The 27,262-nt window shown below is 47.4% G+C and overlaps 8 protein-coding genes across 8 annotated transcripts; 5 read left to right on the forward strand and 3 right to left on the reverse strand.

Annotated features, from left to right (window-relative positions):
- Window positions 1-835: 835 nt before the first annotated feature.
- Window positions 836-2,406, forward strand: BGW36DRAFT_295670 (putative casein kinase I; the record flags this gene model as incomplete). The annotated part of the gene is made up of 5 exons (XM_046211201.1): window positions 836-964; window positions 1,017-1,086; window positions 1,136-1,284; window positions 1,332-1,737; window positions 1,793-2,406. 5 exons carry the CDS (start codon window positions 836-838, stop codon window positions 2,404-2,406), a joined length of 1,368 nt encoding a protein of 455 aa, XP_046071873.1.
- A 4,410-nt stretch (window positions 2,407-6,816) lies between these two features.
- Window positions 6,817-7,202, forward strand: BGW36DRAFT_378129 (uncharacterized protein). The gene is made up of 2 exons (XM_046216072.1): window positions 6,817-6,839; window positions 6,901-7,202. The coding sequence occupies exon 2, from the start codon at window positions 6,959-6,961 to the stop codon at window positions 7,169-7,171; it is 213 nt and encodes a 70-aa protein (XP_046071874.1). The 5' UTR covers window positions 6,817-6,839; window positions 6,901-6,958; the 3' UTR covers window positions 7,172-7,202.
- A 2,664-nt stretch (window positions 7,203-9,866) lies between these two features.
- On the forward strand, window positions 9,867-10,868 carry BGW36DRAFT_396967 (regulator of G protein signaling domain protein RgsD; the record flags this gene model as incomplete). The annotated part of the gene is made up of 1 exon (XM_046218235.1): window positions 9,867-10,868. The coding sequence occupies one exon, from the start codon at window positions 9,867-9,869 to the stop codon at window positions 10,866-10,868; it is 1,002 nt and encodes a 333-aa protein (XP_046071875.1).
- A 594-nt stretch (window positions 10,869-11,462) lies between these two features.
- BGW36DRAFT_378132 (vitamin B6 photo-protection and homoeostasis-domain-containing protein) lies at window positions 11,463-13,873 on the reverse strand. The gene is made up of 7 exons (XM_046216073.1): window positions 13,278-13,873; window positions 13,076-13,215; window positions 13,010-13,022; window positions 12,899-12,962; window positions 12,497-12,837; window positions 12,391-12,435; window positions 11,463-12,337 (listed from the first exon to the last, which is right to left on the reverse strand). Exons 1-7 carry the CDS (start codon window positions 13,428-13,430, stop codon window positions 11,534-11,536), a joined length of 1,560 nt encoding a protein of 519 aa, XP_046071876.1. The 5' UTR covers window positions 13,431-13,873; the 3' UTR covers window positions 11,463-11,533.
- Window positions 13,874-14,125: 252 nt separating this feature from the next.
- On the reverse strand, window positions 14,126-14,571 carry BGW36DRAFT_358979 (uncharacterized protein; the record flags this gene model as incomplete). Its single annotated transcript, XM_046214026.1, has 2 exons — window positions 14,126-14,424; window positions 14,496-14,571. 2 exons carry the CDS (start codon window positions 14,569-14,571, stop codon window positions 14,126-14,128), a joined length of 375 nt encoding a protein of 124 aa, XP_046071877.1.
- Window positions 14,572-15,895: 1,324 nt separating this feature from the next.
- On the forward strand, window positions 15,896-17,256 carry BGW36DRAFT_162753 (putative RNA polymerase II mediator complex subunit Srb5). Its single transcript, XM_046209588.1, has 2 exons — window positions 15,896-16,626; window positions 16,687-17,256. Exons 1-2 carry the CDS (start codon window positions 16,193-16,195, stop codon window positions 17,006-17,008), a joined length of 756 nt encoding a protein of 251 aa, XP_046071878.1. The 5' UTR covers window positions 15,896-16,192; the 3' UTR covers window positions 17,009-17,256.
- Window positions 17,257-18,672: 1,416 nt separating this feature from the next.
- Window positions 18,673-20,541, forward strand: BGW36DRAFT_296470 (putative DNA 3'-phosphatase Tpp1; the record flags this gene model as incomplete). The annotated part of the gene is made up of 9 exons (XM_046211274.1): window positions 18,673-18,751; window positions 18,818-18,984; window positions 19,033-19,145; window positions 19,202-19,510; window positions 19,567-19,694; window positions 19,812-19,951; window positions 20,035-20,095; window positions 20,178-20,323; window positions 20,377-20,541. The coding sequence occupies 9 exons, from the start codon at window positions 18,673-18,675 to the stop codon at window positions 20,539-20,541; spliced, it is 1,308 nt and encodes a 435-aa protein (XP_046071879.1).
- Window positions 20,542-21,150: 609 nt separating this feature from the next.
- On the reverse strand, window positions 21,151-22,659 carry BGW36DRAFT_427150 (uncharacterized protein; the record flags this gene model as incomplete). Its single annotated transcript, XM_046220370.1, has 2 exons — window positions 21,151-22,325; window positions 22,383-22,659. The coding sequence occupies 2 exons, from the start codon at window positions 22,657-22,659 to the stop codon at window positions 21,151-21,153; spliced, it is 1,452 nt and encodes a 483-aa protein (XP_046071880.1).
- Window positions 22,660-27,262: the final 4,603 nt, after the last annotated feature.

Here is a 27,262-nt window from a genome sequence, read left to right on the forward strand (position 1 = left end):
TAGGACGTACCTAGCAATAATTAAAAATAAAAATGGTGATGTGCGATGCATTATCTGGCGACGACAGTTATTGTGGGCGGTGCGTGATAGAGTGAGTGGTGTGTTAGTGCTAAGCAGCCCTTCTACCCGCCAGCCTAACGCAGGTCAGCCCCTTCCACAGGCAAAGCCTCACTGATAGCACTAAGTAACTACTGCCACGGCCACTGCCGCTAATCACGACCGCACGACTGGCTGCTCTCACCTCCTCATCCTGTCTTCTCTCTCTGCTCTCCTCGACTATCCCCGTCCCCGTCCCCTTCCCCTTCCCCTTCCTTCTCCTTTGCTGTCCTCCAGCTACTCTCCACCGCCCATCCCAGAGCGGTCATCCGTCTACCGCGCAGCTGGTCAGCCCAGCCTGCTCTCATCAGGATCCCGTTTCCTCAGCCAATCCACCCCCCTAAACCAGCTCACCCACCTCTCACGCGTGTCCTCCCGGCCCAGCAAACACGACACCACCTTTCGACCAGCTTTTCCCCGTCCAATCCTCTCAGCCGCCCAATCAGGGGGCTCACGAAAAGTATTTTCTTGGGTCGAATTCAATTGCCATCCGTCACCTGAGGTCTTGCTCGATGGGAGACGGTGTGCTGCCGCAATCGAACTAGGCACGCTGTCACAGGTATGTTGGCAGGCACAGCGGCGTCAGCCGGTCGGATTGGATCCGCTATGGTTGACCAACCGATTTAATATTCGATATTCAATACCCAATGCTGACTCTTTGTCAAACAGATATAGAATAACTCGCTTCGCCCTTAGCCCATTCGTCAGCCCCATCGTGTTGCATTGAACATTTTTCGCCATGGCATCCTCCTCATCCAACGTTGTCGGAGTCCACTATCGAGTCGGCAAGAAAATTGGTGAGGGCTCTTTTGGTGTGATTTTCGAGGGTACAAATCTTTTGAACAGCCAACAAGTCGCTATCAAGTTTGTACGTGTGCTGCTTGCCGATCCCGATGGTGATCACGTTAACCGAGTATTAGGAACCGCGGAAGAGCGATGCTCCTCAGCTTCGTGATGAATACCGTACTTATAAGATCTTGGTCGGATGCCGTAAGTAGGGTGTTCGTTTACGTTTGTTCATCACTGATTGTGTTCTTAGCCGGAATTCCAAACGTCTACTACTTTGGTCAGGAAGGTCTCCACAACATCCTGGTGATCGATCTCCTTGGGCCCAGTCTCGAGGATCTTTTCGATCACTGCAACCGTCGCTTCTCAATCAAGACTGTTGTCATGGTGGCAAAACAGATGGTAAGTTGGTATATCCTCGTCCATCGAATTTGTGCTCACTTCATTAGCTTTCCCGTGTCCAAACGATCCACGAGAAGAATTTGATCTATCGGGACATCAAACCAGACAATTTCCTGATCGGCCGACCGGGCAGCAAGGCCGCCAATGTCATTCATGTCGTGGATTTCGGTATGGCCAAGCAGTATCGCGACCCCAAAACCAAACAGCACATCCCGTACCGTGAGAGGAAGTCCCTGTCTGGTACTGCTCGTTACATGAGTATCAATACTCACCTTGGACGTGAGCAATCGCGAAGAGACGACTTGGAAGCTTTGGGCCACGTCTTCTTGTACTTCCTCCGGGGTGGCCTTCCATGGCAAGGACTCAAGGCTGCTACCAATAAACAAAAGTATGAAAAAATTGGCGAGAAGAAGCAAACTACAGCAATCAAGGACCTCTGCGATGGCTATCCAGGTAAGAACCTCTCTAGTTGGCTTCCCCTAAGGAAATACTAAATATCACTTTCTAGAGGAATTTAACAAGTACCTCTCGTACGTGCGAAACCTTGGTTTCGAAGATACGCCAGACTACGACTACCTTAGAGATCTCTTCACCCAAGCCTTGAAAAACACAGGCGAAGTAGAGGACGGAGAGTATGACTGGATGAAACTGAACAATGGGAGAGGCTGGGAATACAAATCATACTCGTCGCAACACTATGGACATGCTAGCAACCAAGTACAAAACTCATCATCCCGCGATATTCACGGTACACCTGCACGTCAGAGCGGAAGACCCGGCATCACGGCCGACCGTTTAAACGCCGCGCAGCCCCCTCCACCGTCTCCAGGAAGACCCGGAGTCGGGAAGTCGCGCGATCGACCAAACGCCTCCGGCGTTCCTCAAGGAAAACGTCAAGGCGGGCCGACAGGGGGGCTTGAGAGTGGCACGCCCGCAGCGTCCACACAGGCTCAATTCCAAAACTCGAATGCTAATCTTCCAGGCCGTCTAGCTAGCCCGAACAACCAAACAGTCCCGAACACGCAACAACTGTCGGGTCTGCAGGGAGCCAATGAGCCGGAGCCCACCTTCTTCCAGAAAGCTGTCAGAGCACTGTGCTGCGGTACGGGTCGGAAGTCTTGAAACCATCAGCCATCATGCTAATCATATCGACTATAGGTTGAGAGATTAGCTACTGGTTCTCGTCTTCTGTCACCGTGGGGTTTACGTTGTTAAGCCCCAGTGTTCGACCATGCGTTCCAAAGACGTATTCCCACCCGTTGTCTTGGTTTCGTTGGTCTTTCATAATCGTTATCCTATCAAATTTTGCACGGGAATACTCGCTTTACGACGGCACGGCCATGATGGAATTTTGCAGCCACTTTTCTGTTATTGATTTCCCATCCTCTCAGTCGGATCATAACTTGCACATGGTACTGAAAATCATTCGCATGCTGTATAAGGAGTACATCAAGATCGTATACACAAACAATCATCGCCGTCTTGACTTTTCTTACCATCATTTTGTCAAGCTGCAGCATAAGCGTTTCTTTTTCTTTTTTCCCCTCTATCGATTGCCTACTGCCTGCTTTATATCACTCATTTGTGGCGCTATACATTCTGGAACGGCGAACGTTGGAGCGTATTTCTAGTTTTAATTTCCTTCTTTTCCGATCCTCTTTTTCCTTTACCACCATCAATTATCTAATGCTGGAATATGCAAGTCGAGTGGAAGTGAAGAAGATTACAAGCACATGCCGAACATCAACTGTGTTTAAATATGTATCAACACAGTGCCCAATCCCGTCCAAGTGATGAGGTTGAGATAAGGCAAAAAGTGAAGGGCGGTGGGTAAAGGCGAGAATGGGGACGGTCAGAGCTTATTGCAATCTTTTCTTTTTCGTTTAGAAGGACGGTGTGTCTATTTATCACGAAACTGTTGTTTCAATAGGATAGTTAATAAAAGAGGTTTAATGTTGGTCAACATATCAAACTGGGCGTCAAGTGATATCATATTATTTGAAATTCCTAACCCCGTACTCCAATTGGTAACATTACAAGAAGCTTCAAATGTTATTCATCAATTGATGTTAATTATGATGTATGTTAATCGATATCATGGGAACAATAATAAGACTTACTCATGGTCTTCTTGGGCAAGTTATAACATGAAATATAGACGGCATCTTTTCTAATAAAGGTTATATATAGGTGGCTCCGGTCATCATGGGAGTACGTCAGCCTGTCGAATCGCCCAATATTTGCTACATGTACATACATATTCATCTCATCCTCTGTTAATTTGAATATGGAAGATGTATGGTGCTTGGTTATATATAAATACTACACAAAACCCAATTAACAGTAGATATTACAGCATATTCAGATAAAGAACAATGATGGGGAGATCAAAGTAGCTAGAAGAAAGAAAAATTTTATCCACAACTAATATACTAGTTTACAGCTTAAACTGCATTAATTGCTTTGCACCTAACAAATATCGATGTCAAACGTTTCAATGTTATTAATATAGCACTCACTTTGGATGAACAGTTATATATTCAATGTTTTATTTGGGTGAAGTAATATTTTAATGCTACAGAAAACAGAATGTCCAAGTCTACCAACATAATACTGTAGAGGTCTAAGTGCCTTGACACGCTATAGAGTACATGTATTTATGAATGGCCGCTCACCAACTTCAGTGGTATTCACATGTATCAGAATGGTCTGTCTATTATCCGTCAAGCCTGGAAATAGAAGACAGCAGCCCACATGGCCATGCTGTTTGATATAATCGATAACCTATACGGTAGCACAATGATTGTGCAATTACCTTGCATATATGATTTAATTGCAGTCTATCGTTTAGCAGAGTCGGAGTCTAGTATGACATAAAATCTCGCACACAGTGCAGACTGCGATATTTGCTTATAGGAGATTCAATAATACGCCCCATAGATTATTATGCGTACCATGAATAGCAGCAATATACCCTAGTTGATATCACAAATAATTGACATGTCAACTGATAAGATCTTCATGTCTATCTTATATGTGACGTATCAGCGCTACCCAAGAATAAAATAATTCCTTGCCCATAATACCTGTAACCCCGTCTTATAGTGGCATCTGCATGTGACAGCTCCAAAATCACACAGAACACTATTGTTCTGCAGGTTTCTCAATATTGAATCATGCATAAAACCTTCCATTGACATATATGCAACAGGTGGTAGCAGAATGCCAGGAAATAAATATCACTTTATGCACCGGAAAAATTGGAAGACACATAACAAACAATCCCAGCGAATAAGCTCCTGTGGCTGCATATGCACCGAACCGGAATGGGCAGGCAATTGTACTAATTTGATCCTCTTGACATGATTCCTAATGAAGACACGCAGACGAACAGAATACAGTGTACGTTGCAGTCAATTCACGAGCTTCTGTCATTTGGAATGGGGCTAGAAGGATTTCAGGTCAATAATTACGTCGTCCATTTTCATGTCTAGTTATAAAATTGGGTATGTGGCATTATTACGTCGTGTTGCACGACAGGAATGGGGCAATCAAGTCACAACAGGATTTCTAGACCCTAAAATCCAGGATCCATCAACCTTGCAAGCTCCATTTTATTATATTACTGGGAAAGAAAGCAAACCCCCCCCCCCCCATGCTTAAATGCTAGAGCTTTGCCGAGACGTTCCAGATGATCGGTCTTTGACTCTTTGGATTCTTTAACCATCAAATCCTATGTTACCGTTAGTCGACAAGGACCTGAATCCTTCCCTAGCATGGTTCAATGGGATCTGCTTAGATGATCGACTGTGCAGAATAGCCAAGTGGAGAGAGCTTGTTTTGATTCTGTGAGGCAGAGACTCGTACGACATTAGAATAGGGACTCATACGAATATGAGTATTAGAATGTTGACTGATTTGCGTTACGCTGGCAAGCGATTCGAAAATATATTGCACAGCATAGCAACAATCGAGATGCACCGTTTAAATTTACGTGATCAATTACAATAACAGGTGGTAGAAGAAGACGGACGGAATATTCTAAGGTCAAAAGATGGAAAGTTTAACATGATCTTTTTCGAGATGAAGGAAAATAACGACTAATTAAATATAGAAATTCATCCCACCCCATTTCAGGATCTGGAGTAACCATACCAGTTGGCCCTTAGTTGACGGAAAATGAGAGAAAAAAAGGTACCCGTCTACAAAAATAAACAACGTACCAAAAATTGGAAAGCGCTTGTTCAAGTCCTACGTTACTTTGGGGCTTTGGCTTGGAGACTGGTTTGGCCCCCATTCCAAACTTTTCGATCGTTAATCGTAGGGCTTACCGGGAATCCTTCCGCGAAATCTGCTTGCTCCCTACGGAGTACTCCGATTTGAGAAATTTAACTTCCGAAAGAGTACGCAGGGCACTGAACATTTTTCTCCTTTGTTAAGTAGTAGGCTAGACTTGCTATAGCCTGGTGATTTTCCATGTATGTTGCCTATGGCCGGTTGGATTGCGTTCCGCGTTCCGATGCTGAATGCATAGCCTAGACCATGGCATAAAATAATATTAAAATGGCTATGTGAGACGTGAAGAATTACCATTGCGTGCCCAAGGTTGGCAGGACGTCTCGTGGACTCCGCCCCCGGGTTTGCATCCCTCACTCATGCTACTCATGCTAATATCGGGGGGGGCTCTAAAATTTTTCCTGTTCCTTCTTTCCTTCCTTCAGATTTCTTCTTTAAGCCTAGACGGGTTTGCTGCTCGGAGCCTCGAACTATCCTCCATTGTCGTTTAGTACCTCTAGCTCAAGTCTAGAACATTAATTTCCGGTGTAGCTAAACTAAGAAGAGTAATTCCTTGGAACGGCTGTCAACGTGGCTACCCTTCTAGAACAGAAAAGAAATGTATACGTATGCTCGTCGAGCAATCATAGGCAGTCTTATTCTTAACGTTGTCGACCGGACATAGTCCCACACCAGCTTCCGGAGAACGTCGGTGCACCCGATACACGACCTGACTCACCCGGGCTTTGAAGAGTTTGTCATTGTTGATAGTGATGAGAGCAACCACCCACGTAAACAGCAAATGTCTTATTTTTAGCCCGAGATCTCATTATTGTTGAAAGAGCTCGCCTAGCGACATCTGATACCCGCACGGCTCTAAGCCTCTAACTAGATATTCGGTGGGCAACGGCCACCACTTGAGGTATTATGATTAGTTCGTTGGATTTGCTAGTGGGTGCTGGCAAAGTGGCGGATGAAAGAGTCGGAAAGACTATGGAGCAGGCTAACAGAACGACGGGGTCTTGTTCCATATTGGTAGAATTTTACGAAGAGACTTGTCCTGCCTTTTTGACTCTTTGACTGTTTGAGAGCTGGAAGGATTGGAGGTCCACCATTGGGAGTATTGGAAGTAAGGATTTGTTGGTTAGGATTTTGACATGTTGGATGCGTGCTGGGCATGACAAGAAACGCCTCTTCGGAAGTTTTTAGCGTTGTGGCCAGCGCATGATTAGGTTTGGTGGGTTTGCTGACTGTGGCGGTTCTGCCTAACCCAGACCGAGGTGAGTGTTTGTTGGCTGGGTTCTAGACTTGGGTGGTGGTGGTAATCTCATGACACGATAGACGTCTGATCGAGGGATCCTTCGGGTTGGGGCAGCTTGAGAAATATGGACATTGGACAATGGACGTTAACAAGCGAGATCAGGGTGAAGCGTGGAAGGAAGTGGTGGCAGTGGGGGTTGGCAGTGGGGCAGCGGAACTAGGCAGGCTTCTAGAAAATGCAAAGAAGCCGGCTAGAAGCGACGTTAGAAGGACGCTAGAAGCCCTTGCGTCGGCTTGCGATCTATCCCGGCGTGGCAAATACCGGCAATCGCGTAATATAATAAAATTATAATAATAATAATAATAATAATAATATTATTATTATTATTTACAGGCTTTTAGTGTATATGATGAATCGTCTTATCAATCAATATCGCACAGCAATCAAAGCAGAGATGAATAGACAATCACTACACAGTGATGCACCGATTATATCCAAGACTTGATCTTACGGTGAACAGGCACACGGCATTAATAATGAATTAATAATTCTAGTCAATTATGCCATCTCAGACCCCACGCCCGCCGGACATGATTGGCTGGCCCCCTGGTCTTGGTCGCGTAAGTTACGGTAACGGCGTGACATCCAGGGCACCAGCGAGCCTGGCCTGCGCTGATTTGTGGGCGGCAGATAGGCTCCTTCGGCGGTGATTCGACAGGGGTTCTCGTCGCCTTCGCTAGCCTTCGGTGGGCCTTCTGGAAAGGGCTGTGGCCAGCCACCGACGTCAGCCACTAGTCCGTTCCTGTATCTAATTGGCCCGCGAAGTTTGCGCGTCGCCTGACTCGCTGGACACGGGGCTCGCGTAATTTTGGTAATATATCCGTATTCCCGTAGTCTCCTGTCTCCACCCATCGTATGCTCCAGCAGTATTCTCGTATCTACTGTTATTCCTCCCTTATTTCGTTTCATATTCCAATCTGCACTCTTATGGCTGAATTATTCTGCGTACCCGGCGAGTCAAGTTTTCCGTGCGTGCCCTATTGCAAATGATCCAGCGTATAAATTATCGCGATCCGCCCCAGCTGGCCACCAACTAGCGAGATCTGCGGCCACTCGAGTATTTCTTTCTGTCCCACGCTAGGCCAGTTACATAATAGCTAATAAGTAACGTAGTTAATACAGTTATTAACAACTAACAACAGACCCGCCAACAACCAGGCAGGATCCGTCTGCCTCAAACACCCTAGCGCGCTAGCCTCGCACTAGGCAGAGCAGCCGCCCTAAAAGTCAAACTAGGCTAGTCTGCTATAGGAACTGCCTGGAGAGGGGAAGCCATCTTAATCGTATTCTTATTATTCTGACTCTGCTGCACATCACGCTCCTGCACCCTGCAAACAACTCTCACATTCCCACATCCTCGCCGAGCCGACTCTCCAGCATCACCTGTCCTTGCAGCGGGCTATTGGCGACCGCACACCTGCCCAGTCACCACCACCTGGCAATCCGCGACTCGGAACACAGAAGCATTCGGCCGCTGCCTGCCTTCCTCGTGGGTACGACCGACGACTTGCCCTGACTACGAAGACATTTACATTTGTCTGTCTGCCATTGACAGCGCTAAATTCAAACTACAACCGTCAATCGACAATCGACAAACTACATAACACCGATCAACACGCCCTTCAGTGTCTGGCTTGTTCGTATTGTTCGTGGGACTGTGACGCAATCATCCATACTGTCCGATATCCCCATTGATTGCATCATCATTTGCAAGGTAAGCCAAGGTCTTTCATCTTTCCTGTTGCTGTACCCTGTTGCGTCTCCATTATTATCTATTCTGTTCTATTATGGTCCTGTTATTGTCCGATTGTTGCCTATTGCTGTTCTGAACCGTCGCCTCGACCACCCGGCCCTGGTCCCCGGTCCCTTGACCTCATTAAAATGCAAGCAAGTGCTGCGGAAGAATCCACTCGATACTTCCCGGGCCGGGTCTGTTTGCTTATCGGACCCGGCTCCAGTGGAAACTGCGTGATGTGTCGGGCTTGATTGTTATGTCGTGCCATCAACCCCGTACGTCCCGCGCTCAATACACCCTCGCACAGCTTGTTCTGGCTGCTGGGAAGACAACACCGAGCGATTGTCCGTCTTGTTCGTCATCGTAACCTGAGCATCGTTTGGTTCAGTTTACTTTGCATGCGAGCGGGTGATCTGCAAATCACGTCTTCTTTTTGCCCTCCACCCCACCATCCCCTCCCCAATTACAGATCCCGCCTAGGGCCACATTGCCGCGTGCAGCCTGCACTCTGCAGGCGTGCATGCAACGAGCCATTTGCTGCATTCATGTTTGAGTGTGGCCGACTAGCATACTAGCATACTAGCACACTAGAAGCGTGCAGGTTGGCGACTGGGGGACCACACGGTGGCTCGCGCAGACTCGTCCCACTCGCCCTTGTTTCGTCATATTCGCAGACTCAATTCTTCGGAGGCGCAGATCCTTGGTCTCCACCACCTCCCCGGCCAGTCGCGGGCTGCTGTTGCTGGTGACCGATGAACTCTAACTGTCCTGCGTCTGCTGGACAACGTTGTCGCTTCTTGAATAATTTAATGAAAGGAACGCCACCCTACAGACCGCCTAGTGGATTTCTCTTTGAGCCAATTTTTACGATGGCCCCTCATACCCGTGGCCTGTCATCGCCTGCCCCGTTTGTTTGCCTTGCATTTTACTGCTGTTGATTCGCTCTTCTCATCTCCTCTTTTATCCGTGCTTCCTCATTTGACTAACATGCGTTCTGCTTTCAGTATTCCCCTGGAAGTAATTGCATTTCCGCCTGCATTATTTCCCTTTTTCCAGTGTTATTCATCAGAATCCGCAACTGTCTGCACTTGGCTCAGGAGTCGACTAGATATAAAAGAAGAATAAATTACAGGCAGACCGTTCTTGTCAGATGCTCCTGTAAGAAGTGTAGCGACGTTCGGCGCGGTGGCAGGAAAATATAGGGTGAGATCGCGCGCAATCGGACGCAAGTGTACCGACCGCATATACGCGATGATCGCGAGAACCAACTACTATATGCCATATTCTTTGTGGAATCTCACACCCAGTTCAACACCCACAAGTTCTCCAAGTTCGTCGGTGGTCTTCGGCGAAGGACAGGCGATGAACTCCAGGCCACTGAGCCTATCCATCCCGTCCGGGAACTTTTCAGCCGCCCGGCCGACGCTGGATGAAGTGCTCTCTAATACTGCCCCCTTCCCTTATACCCTGAGCGCCTTTATGGCCTATTTGTCTCAAAATCACTGTTTGGAAACTTTAGAATTTACTTTGGAAGCAAAAAGATATGGAGAAACCTACCGATCCGTGGCACGCGTACTTGGTCAACCCGTCATCGTGTCCGACACACCGCAGACGCAGCATTTGCTGATGCTTTGGCAACGCCTATTGTCGGCCTACATTGTTCCAGGTGCTCCGCGAGAAATTAATTTATCGTCACAAGTGCGTGATAACTTGCTCGCCGACGCACGTGCTACGAGACCGCCGCCGCCACAAACATTGGATGCGGCTATCCGGAGGATGCATGATTTGATGGAGGAGTCTATTTTCATCCACTTTGTGAACAGTAACAGTTCACCAGCGAATATTCCTACCTCGATGGATTCATCATATGTAGACGACCACCCGCACTTCCTTCGGCGAGTTGCTTCTCGTGGAAAGAGAGTCTCACCCCGTGCCTCCAGAGACGATGTTGAGTCGCATCGCATGTCCGGATCAACTCGGATTGCGGCCATCGTCAAGACCGGTAGCCACCTATCGGGACATAGTTCAGGGATGGACACGGGGTCTCCTATCTTCACCGACGATTCGGGAAGCCTGGCATCAAGTCCGGTAGCCGGAGAACCCATGACACCACCAACCACACCTCCTTCGAGCGACCACAGTTTTAGCCCTAAGAACCGACCTGACAACACATGGAAAAAGATGGGCATGAAGCTGGGATTCAAGAAGAAACATGGTACCTCATCAAGTCGTGATGGAAGATGGGAGGAATAATCTCGGTTTCTTCAGAATCAGTTATTCTCCGATCGATTTGGTGAGGCATATTACAACCTTTAACCAGAACACCACAGCACAGCACATGACATGCTGTTTTTGTGGTTGATTACGATACGAAAACGACGTATGAAACTTTGTGCATTTTCAAACTCCTGATCGAGCTTGATTAATTCATTAATTCTGGCGGCTGAGTCAATGCAATGCATGCACGCGTGGGTAGGGTATTTGTCAAGCATTTAGCGGGTTTAGACAGTTCACGTGGTTCTTTTTTTCTACTCGGACATTATCTGCTCTCCAGCATTTAATATCTTTTCGCGGTGTTGATAATCACCTGCATGATGAATGACGACATTTTGAAGTCTTGTGGCGACAACATCTACTTCTGTTCAACAAGCAGGCGGTTTTTTTTCTGGTTTCTTCAGGATGGAGGCGTTCTTTAACACGACTATAGAGTAGCATCATTGGGTTTTGGCACTTGCATTAACAGCCTGTCTGTTTTGGGCATTTTTGGTTTATATCCTTGCATATCTAGGTATCTTGGATTATTCGATTATTTTGTAGTGTCTAGTGGGATGAATACCTATTATAATTACATTGATTGGATCTCTCTCTTCAATTTCTCTCTGTACTGTTACACTCACCTGACATTCACTCCAAATGTGTCACGACTCGACGATACTAATCCTTCGCCCCGGCCTCGTTTCTAATGCCGCCGTCTCCAAATCCCACCCGGCGCGTTTCAATTCTGATACATAGTACGTATCAAATCGTGAGTTCAAAAATGCCAAACTACACGACAGTACCTCCAGAATCTGCGTCTCGGGCGTTTCCATAGTATGTTCATTACCATACCCTGCTTTTAACGATAAAACCGTTCTGGCTGCAAGTAACGCATGAGCCCACGCTTTCAGTTGCTGGGTGGGGGTACAGCCATGTTTGAGAACTATAAATATACGTGGTTTCTGTTTTGATTTTTTCGTGGTAGGTGATGCCGGGAGAGTGTTGAGGCAAACAATATACGCTTCGGATGAAAACAGCTTTAGCAAATCAGGCAACATGTTCGTTGATATAGGCAATGACGAGATGAGCTCTTGCACTGAGACGCCAATTCGGCACCATCCGAGGTTTTGGTTAGTTGAATGTCTAGATGAAGAGATAGCAGTCCAACGGAGAATTCCGTCTCTTTCGAATATTCTTTCGTGGTGGGCAACTTCGTCGGGTCTCAGGGCTTCGGGAGGAACAGATTGCTGCTTATGCTGGTTTAGACTGGTTGTTGATTCTGTGGGTACTTGGTCTCTTTCGAAGATAGTTGAGAATACGATGTTTGCACGTTGTCGATTCAGGGTTGTCATTTGCACGGCGCGCACGGCGCGGTAGTTCGTGGCGAGGTGGATGATAAGTAGGACGATGAGAGAGATCCATGTTGCTGGGAGGCTGGTGACGTGAGAGACGACTATAGAGCCGGCCTGGGTTATTCAGTACATATATCAGGTGATGATGATGGTAGATGTGGGCGTACCAGCATGCCTAAAAGAGAAATAATAGTCTCCTGAGACGAATCTTTCTACGAGATGACTTCCTGTCAGGCTATACACTAATGTACTTGTGGGTTGATGTAGACGCACCGCATTTAACTCTCCAATATTCCCCCACCGAGCAAAATGCGCACTCAAACTCGCCTTCGAACTACCCGCAGCAACTCCACATAATGCTCTCAACACGCCAGCACCGCTTATCACGGCGACTCGCGCTGCCCGGGGAGTTACTAGCGGCGAGAGACAGTCTAAGATCATGGCTATATCGTTAAACACGTCCGCCGCCAGTCGATACATTTTACACTCTGGTTCTAGAGCAGTGCCCAGCCGATGCGCAAAGAGGATTGTCGCTATGCGGCCTGATGTGTCTTGAAGGATTTGGAGTAGGAGCGCTGAAGTTGGCGAGGCTGCTGCATCGCCGACACCGACTCCTGCGTTATCGAATTTCAAATGTTAGATGGGGTCCTCGGGGTGATCATAGGCTATGCATACCCTGTAGAACAGCCCTTGAGGATAAGAGTCCGGCTATGGAGCTTGAGAAAGCTTGGATGGAGTCCTAGTACAAGTCAGAAGCAATGTCTTGAGAAGATGCAACCGACATACATAGATCTGATACCTATATCCATGGTTAGCATCCTACACTATTGAGGAGGATATTTGGTTGCTTACCCCAAATAATCCTTACTAACACTATGCGGATATCCCACAGGGAGAAAGACATGCATGAGATAGGAGATACATGAGTTGATGACGGAAGTCGACGTCAATTGGTCCAGACTACTCGACGAGGACGCTGATAGACGGGGTGGCTATAGCTATGTCAGTGAATTCTGTTTATCAAATACCTTTGTAAGTTCATGAATAGACATACAAGGATATCTACGCGACTCTTCTTATTCGATAAGAATGGTAACTCTGTCGTTGGGATGATAGTCTCCGAGTAAACAAACGTTGCGAGAGGGGTATTGACTTCGTCTGTTTCGTTGATGGTCAGGGTGACTTGATTATTCTTGGCCACTAACATCGTGAAGAGAATTCATTCTATTCAAGTTGGACATCGACAAGTATTAGGAAGAGCAGGAAGTTGACATGCAGCAACGTCGCATTTACATTGACTGATTCTGCGATGTGGGGAAGCTCCGGGGTACCAACGACAGGCCCAGGTAAATTGCAAGCTGCTGCTAGAAATTGACCAAGACATGCGTGGTCCTTATTGAATATTTATTTGAGCATAATTGTTATATACCAGGCCGAGATTATTTTTCGAATCTCTTGCAATTGCATATCAAGGGTGATCCTATATCTACCAGCCGCTGAGAATAATATGTACAGGCGAGTCCCATTCTAAGCATAGCAGAAACTAATATCGAGCGCTACCGTTTAAACCGAGCAGGTGAAGATGGAAATAAAAAGAGAGGAACTCAGGCGAACACCGGCACGCCAAACAGAATAGAGGTGGAAAAAAAAGATTAAGAATGATCGCCCCACAAGCCTCGTAGTCAATGTTGTGAACTACGTTCACATCAAAGCAAGTCACGGAAAATGACAATTGACAGTCATTTTCCGTGGATACCGGCCTGCTCCTCAGCACGTTGTCAGTGCTGACTGGGTCTATGCCCATCATTTATGGTACTTTTGATTCTTGTTGAGAAGAAGATGTTTGGTATCCATCGTGTACATCAATCTATCATGCGTATATCAATCGGAAATGTTTCGCAATTAGTTGAACAGGCTAGCTCCACCGGTCTCGATGGCCTCCATTTCAACCTCGCTCCATGGCAGGCGGTGGAAACGAGCGGGGAGCTCGTCGCGGTCAAAGAATTGGCCCTGCTTGGGCTGGATGGAGCCAAGAGAGGCACCGCTTGCACCGCCAATGACACCGTACGAAAGGGAAGAGGCACGGCCGGGGCTGTTCAAGGGGCCATGCTGTTGGGCCTTCGCTCGGTAGGTAGCGAAGGAGTCAGGGAGAGTAGAGGTGGGCGAGGCGGGGTGGACTTTTGGGGTGTGATCGATGGAGGCTGTGAATTGGAATTGCACTGGTCAGACATGAAATAGGCGACGCACTGGAATGAGCTTGGCGACGACGTACCTGGTACTGTGCGCTTTCCGATGAATTTGATTAGGGGGGTGCGAGAAGCATTCCGCAGAACAGCAGTGGAATGCATTTTGATAGCTAGACAGAGACAAGACGCGCTCGCGCGTGTTGATGTCGAAGAAATAGGAATTGATATGGAGATAAAATTGTGGCAGCTTGATAGGCAAGAAGAGTATGGAGGTCGAGGTTCCGGAACAGCCCGCGTCGAGCTTGGCGTGGGAGGAGTCTGCTTTTGCGCTAAGCGTCTCCGATAAGCCGGTCGGATCGGTCAGTCACCCAGTGACGGTGGATAGCAATGGTGGTGAGAAAGAGTGAGGTGGTTGAAGACGAGAAGACAGGCCGAGAGAGTGGGAAATATGGGAGAAAAGCAAGAATTAATAATTCAAGACGCGCTCGGCGTTGCCTGATGGCGCCCAGGCGGCCGAGCATCGGCTGTGGCAGCTTCGTCCGGCTAGCCTGGATCATGTGTTATTACTTTTTTACATTCTACAGCTGTTTTCACTGTAGCTAGTTACTAGTGCTGGCTTCTAGGATTAGCAACAAACAATAATAATAATGATATTCAATTATTATTTTTACTGATCCAAAGCATATCTTCTCCAACATGACTGCATACCCCAACATGCACGGTGGCTGCGATTGGCGGCCGCGGCCGAATCACGCTGTTGCGCGGGGAAGCATTATTGAAAGTTGGGCTGGGCATTACCTGATGCAAACCAATCCCTTGACAAATGCTTATCTTAGCCTGTCTGGTCGGAGTTTCGTATTGTCCCCGCACGGTTCACAGCCGGTGTATTAATATGGATAGCTGTACGGATATGCTCACTGCTTTGTAGTCGGTTTCTGTGCAGTTCGGGATCACTCTATCCCGCAACGTGCAGACCTCCAGAGCGTACAAAGAGGCACCTCACAGTCAGGACTTCAGAGTAAGACCGACTCAGTCTAATGCCCATTGGCCCGCAACCAAACCCACATACATGGCGGTGGAAATGCTTCCAGAATGCGTGTCCCCCCAGCGTCACCGATTCTGAAGTCATCAACTGATGTTCATGTTCCCAAACCCGATACCATTTCTGCTGTCTGAGATCACTCGCCATGTGAAGAATAATGAGCCTCGGGGCATGAGTAGTATTGCATCTCTAGCGCTGCTCGCGAGCACCGTGATGTGCTCCCTCCACGACAACGTGGTCGCCTCGGAGCCTGTGCTCATATGCTCAGATATGCTCGCTCTCCGATATATTTTCGTTGCAGTAGTCTGACTTGTGACATGTGCTTGTCAGCCGTTTGGTTATGTCAGATTCCGTAGGCATTAAGCTCCATGCAGTAAAATAATCAAGTCGTATGAAGACGATCACCTCTCTCGTAGTTGGCAGTCAAAATAACACGCTGGTTGTCGCCATAGTACGTATGTGAGAGGGTGGATCCCATGCACTTTTCTCTCTCTTCCGCGGGTCTCGATAATAGAACAGAGACATCGCTATATCCACATCGAAGCGATGGCAGAGACAGTATTCTGCATATGTGTACCAACGTTGCGTTTACGTTGAAATAAAATTGGATAACGAGGAAACAGCAAGTTGACTCTGTGTGGATGCTGGATATGGCAAGAAGTGCCCCACCCGCCAGGCCATGCCAATCAGATCGCGCGCCTCCATCAACTTTCGACCAAACCGCCATCAAACAACCTCGCGATGCACGAACTGCTTCTTTTCGCCTCGGCGCCTGCCAACCAGCACCATGAGCTACTCCAACAGCTGGCTGGCCTCACCGCCATGCAACCACGCCACCGTTTAGAACGACATCTCGTCTTCAAAGCCACGCGCAAGACAGGCCAGATCAACACACGCCTCGGCGGTGGCAGTCAAGATGTCCAAGGCGCCGAGCTGCAACGCTTGACAAAAATGTTGACAGGCGCCACATATTACACTCAAGTCGTCGGAGTCGTCAACGAAAGTGATTTTGGCGCTTCGACCGATACCTATGATTTTGACAGCCAGCTGTGGAGGATGGAGTGGCGGGACATCCCCGAAGCTGGCACGCGGTCCGCCGTCACATCTCGCCTAATGTCCAACGCCGTCCTTCCACACGGAGATGTTGTTGCTACGATGAACTCTTGGGGCTATGAGTGAGTATACGATGTACTCTCCGTTTGTTTTCTCATGCCTGCGGTATCTGACCATCACAGATTTGTCACCGAGTATGTAGTTGAAGGCGATGTGTTTATTCACAATGACGTTGTCCTTTTTCTGCACCGTGTGCTCAATTATTCAGATGAGGCTCCCAAAACACAGCAACCGCAAAAGATGCTACCGCCATTCAAAGACTTGACTCTGCTAGACCGAAGCGGGAGTTACCTTCTCCAGACTGCTGTCACAGTCCAGGACGGCTCAAATCCTGAAATGGTCAAAACCGCCACTCAGCATCTGTTCAGACTGAAAGAGCAACTCCGTACTGCTGTCCGACTAGAGCAGGCAGATCGGCTATCGTTGGACACGCGGGTGAAATGACGAGATGAAAGCATGAAGACTTTCTGTTACTTGATTATTTATGCTATGATACCCGAATTTAAAAATTATAATCAAATTATTTTGCAGATTTTGTTACGCGATCTTAGTTCTGCATTCCATATATATTTACGGCTGACGTTATAAGGATGTCTTCTTAGTGCTTCAACATCGAAGCCTTCCATACTTACATTGAAGGATACCTCTTCAATATAGCCAGAAATTTCAAGAGATTAAACACGTGGCCATATTAAGTATCTACTCCTCTTCTGGGAATGGCTTGGCACTGACGATTGGTTTTTTCAGTGTTCTATCCAGACATTGGTTACCGCGTGTAATCTACACTCCACGGAAATAATGACGGATCCATGCTGATGTCATTCATTATTGTAGGCATAAGTGTTGCCGGTACTGAAAGCTTGCAAGCGGCCAAGCTTAATTATACCTCAACAAGATACATAATCGATGATTTCGTACTAGACCAAATCTCCAAAAGCAGTTAAATATTCTGTCTCCTCTGTGAGATAATCAAAACTGCATGCATCAGAAGCAAAAGGTTGAGTGATAAACAAAGCATATAAATAGCTGTACTGTTCTTCGTTATCCATCTCTTCAACATACTTCCACAGCATATCAATAGCTTAGGATCTGAAAACACCGGTTGACATACATCGAACATCGAAAGAACATCCTTCATCATGCCTGGGAGTCAACACGTTATCATCTGTCTGCAAAATCAAGCCCAAAAGGAATTTAATATCAAACCTGCAAAGCTCGATTGGTAAGAAATGGTATATTCCTGGACGTGCTTGGGTGACTGTTCCCGCAAGGGAGGTTTCTATGATGAAAATGGAGAGTATGAAATCTCTCCAGATAAGGTCAACAAAATGGTCATTCGACCTGGCACGACAGAGAAGATCGTCTCTTAGGCTCGCGAGGATACATCAACTGTGCTAAAGAAACGGTTGATGTCGATGATGGCAGTACCAGAATCTGCTCCCTCTACAGGAATAATCCTTATTATGGACTCAAAGAATTCCGAGCTGAGGATTAGAATGGAAATAAGTATAGAGTGAACGTAGCGGACTATGATCACCATGATGCACTTGGAGGGGTAGACGTCACTGCGAAATACTTCTTCTTCCCTATTGACTTCGCCGGCACAGAAGGCCGACAACCTCTTTGGCCTGCGACCTCCTTGTGAGACAACCCAGTCTATCAGTTGACCAGTTGACATTACAGCTATACCATAATCTTTTACAGCTTCCATACTGTCAATTTTAACGTGTGGCTCCGTGTTACGTACCAAATATGTATCTGTATCCAAGTAGAATAAACATGAAAGATAAACAACATTGCACAATTAAAGTACATATTTCTTCTCAAGACCAATTAATAGCAAGTAACATAACTAATACTTGTGCTTGGTTGTATGGTGTTGTCGCTTTCAGGATGTAAAGTGCAAATCAATTAAAACCATGTGACTTCGCGGAAGCTTCGACGCGCGGCGCGTCCCGCTGGCCGTCTTCAACATTTCGTCTCTGTTAAACACCAGTAACATCGTTGCAAAAGAAGACACGACTGCCAATACTGAAATAATCTACTTATTTCGTACTTGGATCACTATTTTCCAACTCTGCCACATCAAAGTGGCCGGGTTGAACGGGATGAAGAGAACGGCCTCCTCTCTTGTTGGAGGAGTGTCTCCACCTCCACTCAGACGCAAGGTCGAGTCGACCACAACCAGTACGTTCCTACGTATCTATAATGTCGATGTAGTATTTAAATACAAAAATTCTAATTTCATCTTAGAAACCGCGGTCGCTTCATTCTTCACCCCGGCGTCTCAGAAGAAACCCGAAAAGGTTACATGGAGAATTGTCAACAAAAGTCTCATTGTTGGCAAATATGCCTCTGAGTCAAAAGGGACGGATAAAGTGCACACAGGAAAACGATCTAGGGTGGCTGCCTTTGATTTTGTAAGCCTCAAAACCTGTCTGCAAGATCGTTATGCTAATGTACCTCAGGACTCAACTTTGATATCCACAGCTTCAGGTAACCGATTTGCGAGAGATGCTTCAGATTGGAAATGGTGGAACAACAAAGTTCCCGAAAGACTGAAACAATTAAATGCTGACGGGTATATACACATGAAAACCACCGCTTGTCAAGTATTGAGGTTAACTCGTACGCCAGATATCAAGTCATCGTCGTATCCAACCAGAAAAAAATCAGCTTACAGAGTGAAATCAAAGGCGGCCGCACAGAATCAAAAAGCTTAACAACATTCAAAGAAAAAGCCCTCGTTGTAATGCGCCAGCTTGATATACCCCTCAGCATCTACGCCGCAACACAGTACGACGAGTACCGGAAACCGCGAACGGGGATGTGGAAGGAGTTTCTAGATGACTATGACTTGGACGTGGATAGTAGGCTGGATCTTGAAGAGTCCTTTTTTGTGGGAGATGCAGCCGGCCGCCCAACAGATCATTCCTGTGTAGACCGGTAAGTCTAGACCCGTACGCTTTGCACGGACGATTTCTAAATGTGATCACCATCAGCGATTTTGCTTCTAATGCTGGCCTCAAATTCAAAACCCCTGAAGAGTTCTTCCTTGACGCAAGCCCCGAGCAAGCGATACGGCAGTTCGACCCGACATCATATATTGGTGATGATCCTGATTCTGCAGGTAAGGCGGGGCTCCTCAATTTGTCAACTGGCGTTTCACACGGTTTCCATGACTTCACACAACGTCTACAGTACCACAGCGTGCACCATCCATGAATGGAATCTGATGATCAACTAGTTACACCTACGTTCTCGAAACTGCACCCCGTTGAACTCGTTATATTCTGTGGTAGCCCGGGTGCCGGCAAGTCAACTTTTTATTGGAAGTACCTAAAGCCGTTGGGTTACGAGCGCGTGAATCAAGATATCCTCAAATCGGTATGTACTTTACTGTTTCACAGAAACGGCACAGGCGTTATTATCGTAGTGGCTTTGGGGTTAACCAGTAATGGCTTCCACAGCGTCAGAAATGTATCAAAGTTGCAAAAGAGAATCTGAGCGCTGGTCAATCAGTAGCAATTGGTACGCATCCAACCCAGGCCTTTTTTGTCGACGTGACACTTTCCATAAATAGCACAAGCATTCTAATCGACCATCTGGACAGACAACACAAACGCAGGCACCGAGACCCGTGCATATTGGACGGAAATAGCAAAAGAGTTCAAAATCCCAATCCGATGTGTTTATTTCATTGCACCACCCGCGCTGTGTAAGCACAACGACGCCGTTCGTGCCGCAAATCCAACCTTAGTAAGCCCAGAATACAACTGAGGGAGACACTTGGTGTTGACCAAAAATAATAGAACCCTGAATCTCGCACCGCCCTTCCTGGTATTGCTTTTGGCGATTTCGCCCGTCGATTTCAAGAACCTCAACTCTCTGAGGGTTTTGAAGATATCACGCGAGTTCAATTCAGATTTGACGGCGACGAGGATGCGAAGAAGGTCTGGTCGCAGTTCTGGGTTTGATGGATAGAAAATCTGGACTTATGCCTACTTGCTGTGAATATTAGACCAGCGACATGCATTTGTAAAGATGTGATGGTTTTAATATGTTTATTATTTTTTTTGTTAAACTAGATGTCTAGAATTATCTAGACACCGAGACTGCTATATCTAGCTAGCTATCAGATACACTTTTGGTAGTTCGCTTTTGCCTTTTCCATCGAAATCAAGTCTAAATAAACACCAGCTGCTGCTGGGTAAGGGGTCTATAAACACATAAATACCGGGACTTCTGTCATAGACAGGCAGAGGTCTCTCGGGTCATTAGAATAGAAATATATCACACAAGAATAGATTGCGAGCCTTGGTAAGAAAAACCTTAACGAAGGTGGTGTTGGTTGAAAGAGGAGAATCAAAGGAATGTCTGGGTATCAAAAGGAGTGTGGGTATAAAGAGCGTAAATCCGAAAGATCGGCATCGAAAATATCATTAATTGTTTGGGTGAAAATCAGAGACGTCGTAACGGGTCGTTATGGTTGCTGAGAAACAATTGCTCTATAATTAAACATCTTCCGTGTCGAAGTATTGGAAGTAATGGCGACAATATTGTAAAATAGTACAAAGTTGGATAATTTAAGCGTTGGTGGCGGTAAGTCCGGGTTGTGCCTTGTTGATCAAGTCGTGCAGTATTTTGAAGACATTGCGGCGTCTTGGAGACTTGCAGCGAAGAGTGCAGTGAATAGCAGGGGCAACTGCCATTGGGCCCACGATTTCCTCGTCACCTAGTTCTGGGAATTTCTCGTTGTTGTGTAGATGAGGAATTTTGATGCCTTCAACTGAACTCATGTCCGGCTCACTTGCGCTGAGAGTCGATACCAGTCTCGCGTCATAGACAGAAAACACTTCCAAACTGCGCTTCCACTGCTGTTCTATGCAGTCTAATTTATCCTTGGTGAATTGATAAGTCATAGAAGTCTCGCCGTAATGCTCCCCGGTGCGAACTAGGTGTTTGGCGTAATTGCGACGAGCCAACTGCCAGTCTTCGCGGAATCTCTGCAAGGCGAGAGCATCTAGGTTCTCGGGAATATATGGTTCCGGATGAATGGTGAAGTTGGCGTGGCCCAACTTGGATGCCCATTCATCATCGCCTTCGGTGAGCACCAAAGGTGGGACTCCTTCACCCGAGATGGTACGCTGGGTCGAAACTCCGGCCCTAGTCAAGGAAGTGATTGATGGTTTTGTTGATAGTGGAGGGGAGCGCTGCGTAGAGGTACGTGTCATTGGCACAGGGGGGAAATCAGTCAAATCAGACACGTCTGCTACTGATGGGGACTGCAACGGCGAAGCAAACCCGGAGTTCGAGGCAGAAGACTGGTATGTAGCCAACATTGGAGGGAGCAATGGAGTGGTAGCCAGCATAGCATGCTCTTCCACAATGCTTATGCTATTTGCCTTCTCAATGTCAATCGGGCCTAAACTGCTAGCACTACGGCGTGGGGTATCTTGAGAGAGCCTAGCGGGAGACGCGGCAACAAGAGCGTCCTCGCGTGACGGCATTTTTCGCAAGGCGGAAGAGGTCGAACTCGCTCGCGAATGTAGGTTATCGTTAAGGGTACCGTCGAAGGAATGCTTTGGCTTCCATCGCGAAGATGCAGAAGAGATTCTAGAACTAAAGCGTGGGAGGCCTCTTGAAGACAAGCTCTCAGAACGCTGTCTAGTCGAGTAATCGACACTGCGGAGCTCGTCTGCCAAGTAATAGTCGCCGTTCACCATCTCATCAGGCTCCACAGTGAACTGGTCGAAATACCCTTTTTTGTACGCGTCAGACAAGAGCCAATAACACGGGGTGGTGCGTCGCCACTTACCAAAATACTCATCTTCCATTGCTTTGCTAGGTTTAGGGAAAGGCTCCTCTTTGACCTCTCGCAATTGGGTTGGCCATGAACCCGAGCGTTCCATGGAAATGCCCATGCCAGGGGACGAGATGAGGGAAGAAACAGAGCTTGAAAATTTGCTATGGGGTCGGGATAGTGAGAAAGATGAGACAGCAGGGGAAGCTGGAGCAGAAGAATCGGTATATGTGGGTGACACTGGAGTTTGAAGGGAGTTGCAATGGTCTGCAGCCGGCTCGATCACATTCATGTTGAGACGAGTCCCCGAAGAATGCAGAGACCTCGACATGATGGGAATCAATGATCAGTGTCGTGAGTGTGTGGTGACTGTGTGTGTCGTTTTAGCAAGAGGACATTGTAGACATGCTGGGACTTGTAGAAGGCGGCGACAGAAACATGCGGACCATGGGCCGTTTTAGAGGCGGGGTGTCAGGAAGCACTGAGCAGGGTCGGAATCCGGCGTCAGTCAAAAAAGGTAGGCGTGAAGGTCTGTCAGGCACAGAATGATGGATCCGATGCGGTGCGCGTGCAGGGAGTAGGGTTGTTGCAGGCGCGACTGGCGACAGCAGGGAGTTAGTGGACAGTTGCTCTAGGGAGTGCCACGACGTGGGCGAAGTCACACGGTTGCCAGTTGGAGAGGTTGGATAGGCTACAGGGGGAGACCACGTCGGGCTGCATTTGGTATTTGTGGAAAACAAAGCAGTCGGCGCGTCTGGGGGTGGGCTTGCACACTCACCTCAATCGGTGTTGGCTTGACTCGTTCTGGACCAAGCGGCGCCAAGCTTCGATCTTAGGTCGGGTAAATAGCTACTAGCCGGTGACTTTGAACTTCGCACACAAAGTTTGCGGGCTAGCGATCGTTCCGGCGAAGATCGGCGAGAAATGAGAGCCCAACAGGCCGGCACACGAACGGCACTGCAGACGCGGGACCACGCAAACACGGCGCACGACGGCTAGAGGGATATGGCGAGGGGGTTGGTGAAAAGGGAGGGAGAGGGAGAGAGAGAGGAAGAGGAAGAGGAGGATGAAAAGCGAGATGGTCAGCAGCAATAGTATTCATGCTAACACGATACTTTCGCTCTGAGGAAGGAGCGATGGCGGCGGAACGGGGCAGTGGGCAGCCGGCGGCGATTACCGTTACTGGCTGCAGCGGGAGGGGTCCCCGCAGCAGCTTTCCCGGGCTCTGCCTGCTGGGCTGTTACGTGGGAGGCGTTCTTTCCTCACACAGTGTCCACAGGTACAACTGTTATTATTGCTGCTGACAACACTTGTTATGCGGTATAGACATAGTATACCTGCTGATATCTACAGATGACCTTTTCGTTATTATAATACACAACCAGGCACACACCCCTGTATGTGTGTGTATATATATATCTAGACAAAGACACAAAGACACAAAGACCAGAAAATCTTTGACGCATGGGGGCAAGACCCAGTCGGGCGGTCCTCCGTCGCTCTTCCACCAAAGTGGGCCCGGTCCATGTGCTTCCAGACGCCCGTCGAAGAAACCAAACCAACACAAACAAAGTTACCAAACCAAACGCACCAGGCGGTCCACACCATCTCATACACACGGCAATTGGCTGGCAATGAGGATACTACCTGTTGGTTATTGCCTGGGTGGCCGTTTGGTGTGCAGCATAAGGAAGGAAGAGGGAAAGTTTGGTTTGTGCTGTCCATGCCTGCCGGTAAGTAATTATGCATTAATAATTACTACGGAAGCCCGCCCAAAGGAGGGAAGGAGCTGCTAGTATGCTGCCATTGCCAGCCACCCAGTCTCGCCGCTAGTTCCAATGCGGCTAATCAGCTCCGAGCATCGGCTCGTGATGGCCTGGCCAGTGCCTTGCAGCCTGGATGCCTTAAATATTACATGTATTATTATTATTACCGTTTGTTATGACAACCTAACTTCCTACAACCTAGCTCGCCCTCCTCTGCCAGGAATTCACCGACCATCATTGCATCACAGCTGAGAACGCAAGCGAGCGATCGCCAGGGGACGAACCGTCTGCGCATTGATGCTAGAGCCTAGAGCCTAGAGCCTTACCAGGATGACCCTCGTGGATAGCTCTAAACCCATCCTCAAGTCAGAAGTTGAAACACATCCGTCGACCATAATAATATGATGATAATGTTTGTGATGTGATCATCACGCAACAGATCCCGATCGTTGATTGTGGCCACCATAAAACCATCGCTAAATCAGATAGGACTTTGGGAGTCAATGCAGAATCGGCTCTGGCTGCTTTGGGGGAACCAGGAATTGAGAATCGTTAATAATATTGGGAAGTAGTAGTATCGACCACTCACTGAAATCTCTGTCGGCGACATAGTCATCGCTCACCGCTGACAGCTGTCATAAGCCCGGATGCCAACGTTGGGCTGCCAGCTGGCCGTTCTCGATAATTTTCACAATTATGTTTAGGGATCTTTTTTTTGAGTCCTCGTTTGCCCGTCTGAGGGTAATCCCTGCCAGAAGCCTACGTGATAACCCCCATCCTTGTAGGAATTATACGGGCTGGGTTCGGACCTATCAAATTGACGGACGCAGTACCAATTACAACCATTCCATCTCGCTCACTCAGCTCTGATCTGGGTTGATGGATGTCTTTTCATTTTTCTGACTAGTGAGTTGTGACTGCTAACTAAGCTGTAGCTTACAGGTCACGACCAATGCAGGTACCCTGCCATCTCATTTGCTGCTCGTTGGTGGATATGACGCACACGGCTGATTCTGTACCTGGTCGCTTCATCGCTGGCTCACAGGCCGCCACGACGAAGACATACTCCAATTGCTGCATTTTTGATTGGATGCGCAATGCGGTGCCTTTTTTCCGAGGACCGAAGTCCAAACGAGAGTTTGTCCAGATCCCGGCTCATAGCAGCGGTGGAAATAAGACTCCGATGCACCGGGATCGCAAGAAATAATCATAGTACTTGAATGCTACGGAATACTCTGCCTCTGTTTGGGCTGTTTGGGCTGTTTGTCTGTCGGGCTGCAGTTCGACTCCTCTGATTCGCTGCGCGCCATACAGTGGGCCAGTTCGCCTCGTGAAAATTCTTCACCCGACAGAGGCGATTATTGTGACTAATATCTACATTATTGATGATGAGGCAAGACTACCGCCGTTTCTTAAGTCCGACAGTGACATAGGCCCCATTTGCATCACTGCGAGAAAGTACCAGAGTTTCTAACTTCCCACCGATATGGGCACGGAGGAAACGTGCCTGCCTTCCTCTTTGAGCGATCCTCCGGCTAAGTAAAGAAGCTATGCAGAATAATTATTGACTAAAGAGGAAAAAAAAACCAGCCTGGCGAATCACTGCTCCACGGAGGATCCCATGTCCATGGATCGGACATTTCCGTACCGCCCCTCGTTTCTCCCACCACAGAGATGGTGAACGTGTACTGATAGCGATAGCAACTACCAACTAGGATTTACCATGATATGAGTATGCCATAGACAGAGGCAACACCGGAATGTAGTGAATATACTCTTGCGATGCACTGCGATTGGCTCTCCACGGAGAAACTCTAATGAGAGACATTCAATGATAAAGATGATGTGACTTCTTCACAAGCTTACGCAATATCAACCTCCGAGGCCACCAGTGACGTGCCATGTTCTAGACTTTGCTTGCTGAGACACTGCTCCCAGTTGGATGAAATGGCCTATCTAACAGGCAATGATTATCTCCATGTGGACCAATTGCTAGCCTACCACGAATAGTAGCTAGTCGCAGTAACCCCTCCCCAGATCCTTTACATGGACTCATGAAGTGTCGGAATATTATTTTGTGGTGACTAGTGCGCACCGCCTTCCAGCCGCTTCTTGTGATAAAGAAAATTCAACATGGGGGCCGTGCGAGGTCTGACATCAGATCCACCGGACGTTGCATTCAATGCCATTCATTATATTATTATGAAATGGCAAACAATGGTTCTTGAGCCTATCTGAAACGCCTTAAGATTTCAAAATATGGTTCTCGTTACCAGCCGCCTTCAGATCCTGAATTCTCTCCTCATCCGCCACACATATAGCCTCGGTGCTCGGCCCGGTAGAAGTCGTGACACTGCTACTTCAAATGGAGGATTAGCTTACTAGTTGATTAGGGCTTGTGGTCTAGATTTCTCTCCACCCGCTAGCTCCTGTCTAGTGTCTCCTAGAGTATATACGGCCAAGAAAAAGTTTTGTGTCCTTTGAGGCTTCGACATGGTAGCATTTCGTCACTGTGTAGTGTTTACTTTGCTATTGCAGTAAAACCTAGGATCAAGCAACCCCACCTTAAGCAATCCCTCTCATTAAGCAATAGGAAACCGTGTCAAAATTATATTTACAAAATTGCTTATTACCTCATTTCTAGGTGATGCTTATGGTTTTACCCTCTTCCCACATAAAATACTTTTATTAGGAAACATTACGTGAGGTTCCACTTTAACTATATTAAAATGAAGATCGATTATATAATAATATTAATATATTTATTGGACTACCATATAAATTAGATTAAGCAATCCCTTATGTTAAGCAACGGGAGGTCTGTGCAATATCGATTGCTTAATCCTAGCTTTTACTGTATTATTACAAGTAAATCTTTATCCACCTCAGCATTGGCTGTGTGGACCGCGGAGCTGGCGCTTTGAGACAATGACATGCATACATCGAACGATATATGCAGGTAAAAACTTTCCGGTCACCTCCACCTTCCGACGGCTAATATAAATCCATACATCCCGTAGATAGCGCATACCCGGTGGCGTCTGTCGTCCGAAGTTCCCTGAACAAGACCAGAAACTAAAAATGCACATATCATGCAACGGTAAAAGAGGGCCGTGACTTGATTACGAT

Source organism: Talaromyces proteolyticus (assembly GCF_021365285.1).
Source record: "Talaromyces proteolyticus strain PMI_201 chromosome Unknown BGW36scaffold_6, whole genome shotgun sequence".
Classification (NCBI taxonomy): domain Eukaryota; kingdom Fungi; phylum Ascomycota; class Eurotiomycetes; order Eurotiales; family Trichocomaceae; genus Talaromyces; species Talaromyces proteolyticus.

Bases quoted from the DNA above. Each gene is read 5' to 3' on its own strand.
- BGW36DRAFT_378129 (XM_046216072.1), top strand. From the start codon at position 6,959: ATGGACGTTAACAAGCGAGATCAGGGTGAAGCGTGGAAGGAAGTGGTG.
- BGW36DRAFT_378132 (XM_046216073.1), bottom strand. From the start codon at position 13,430: ATGTTAGTGGCCAAGAATAATCAAGTCACCCTGACCATCAACGAAACA. The intron at 12,838-12,898 runs GTATGCATAGCC...TCGATAACGCAG, and splicing joins CTCAAGGGCTGTTCTACAGG to GAGTCGGTGTCGGCGATGCA. The intron at 12,338-12,390 runs GTACGCCCACAT...TGAATAACCCAG, and splicing joins TTTCTCTTTTAGGCATGCTG to GCCGGCTCTATAGTCGTCTC.
- BGW36DRAFT_162753 (XM_046209588.1), top strand. From the start codon at position 16,193: ATGCACGAACTGCTTCTTTTCGCCTCGGCGCCTGCCAACCAGCACCAT. The intron at 16,627-16,686 runs GTGAGTATACGA...TGACCATCACAG, and splicing joins ATGAACTCTTGGGGCTATGA to ATTTGTCACCGAGTATGTAG.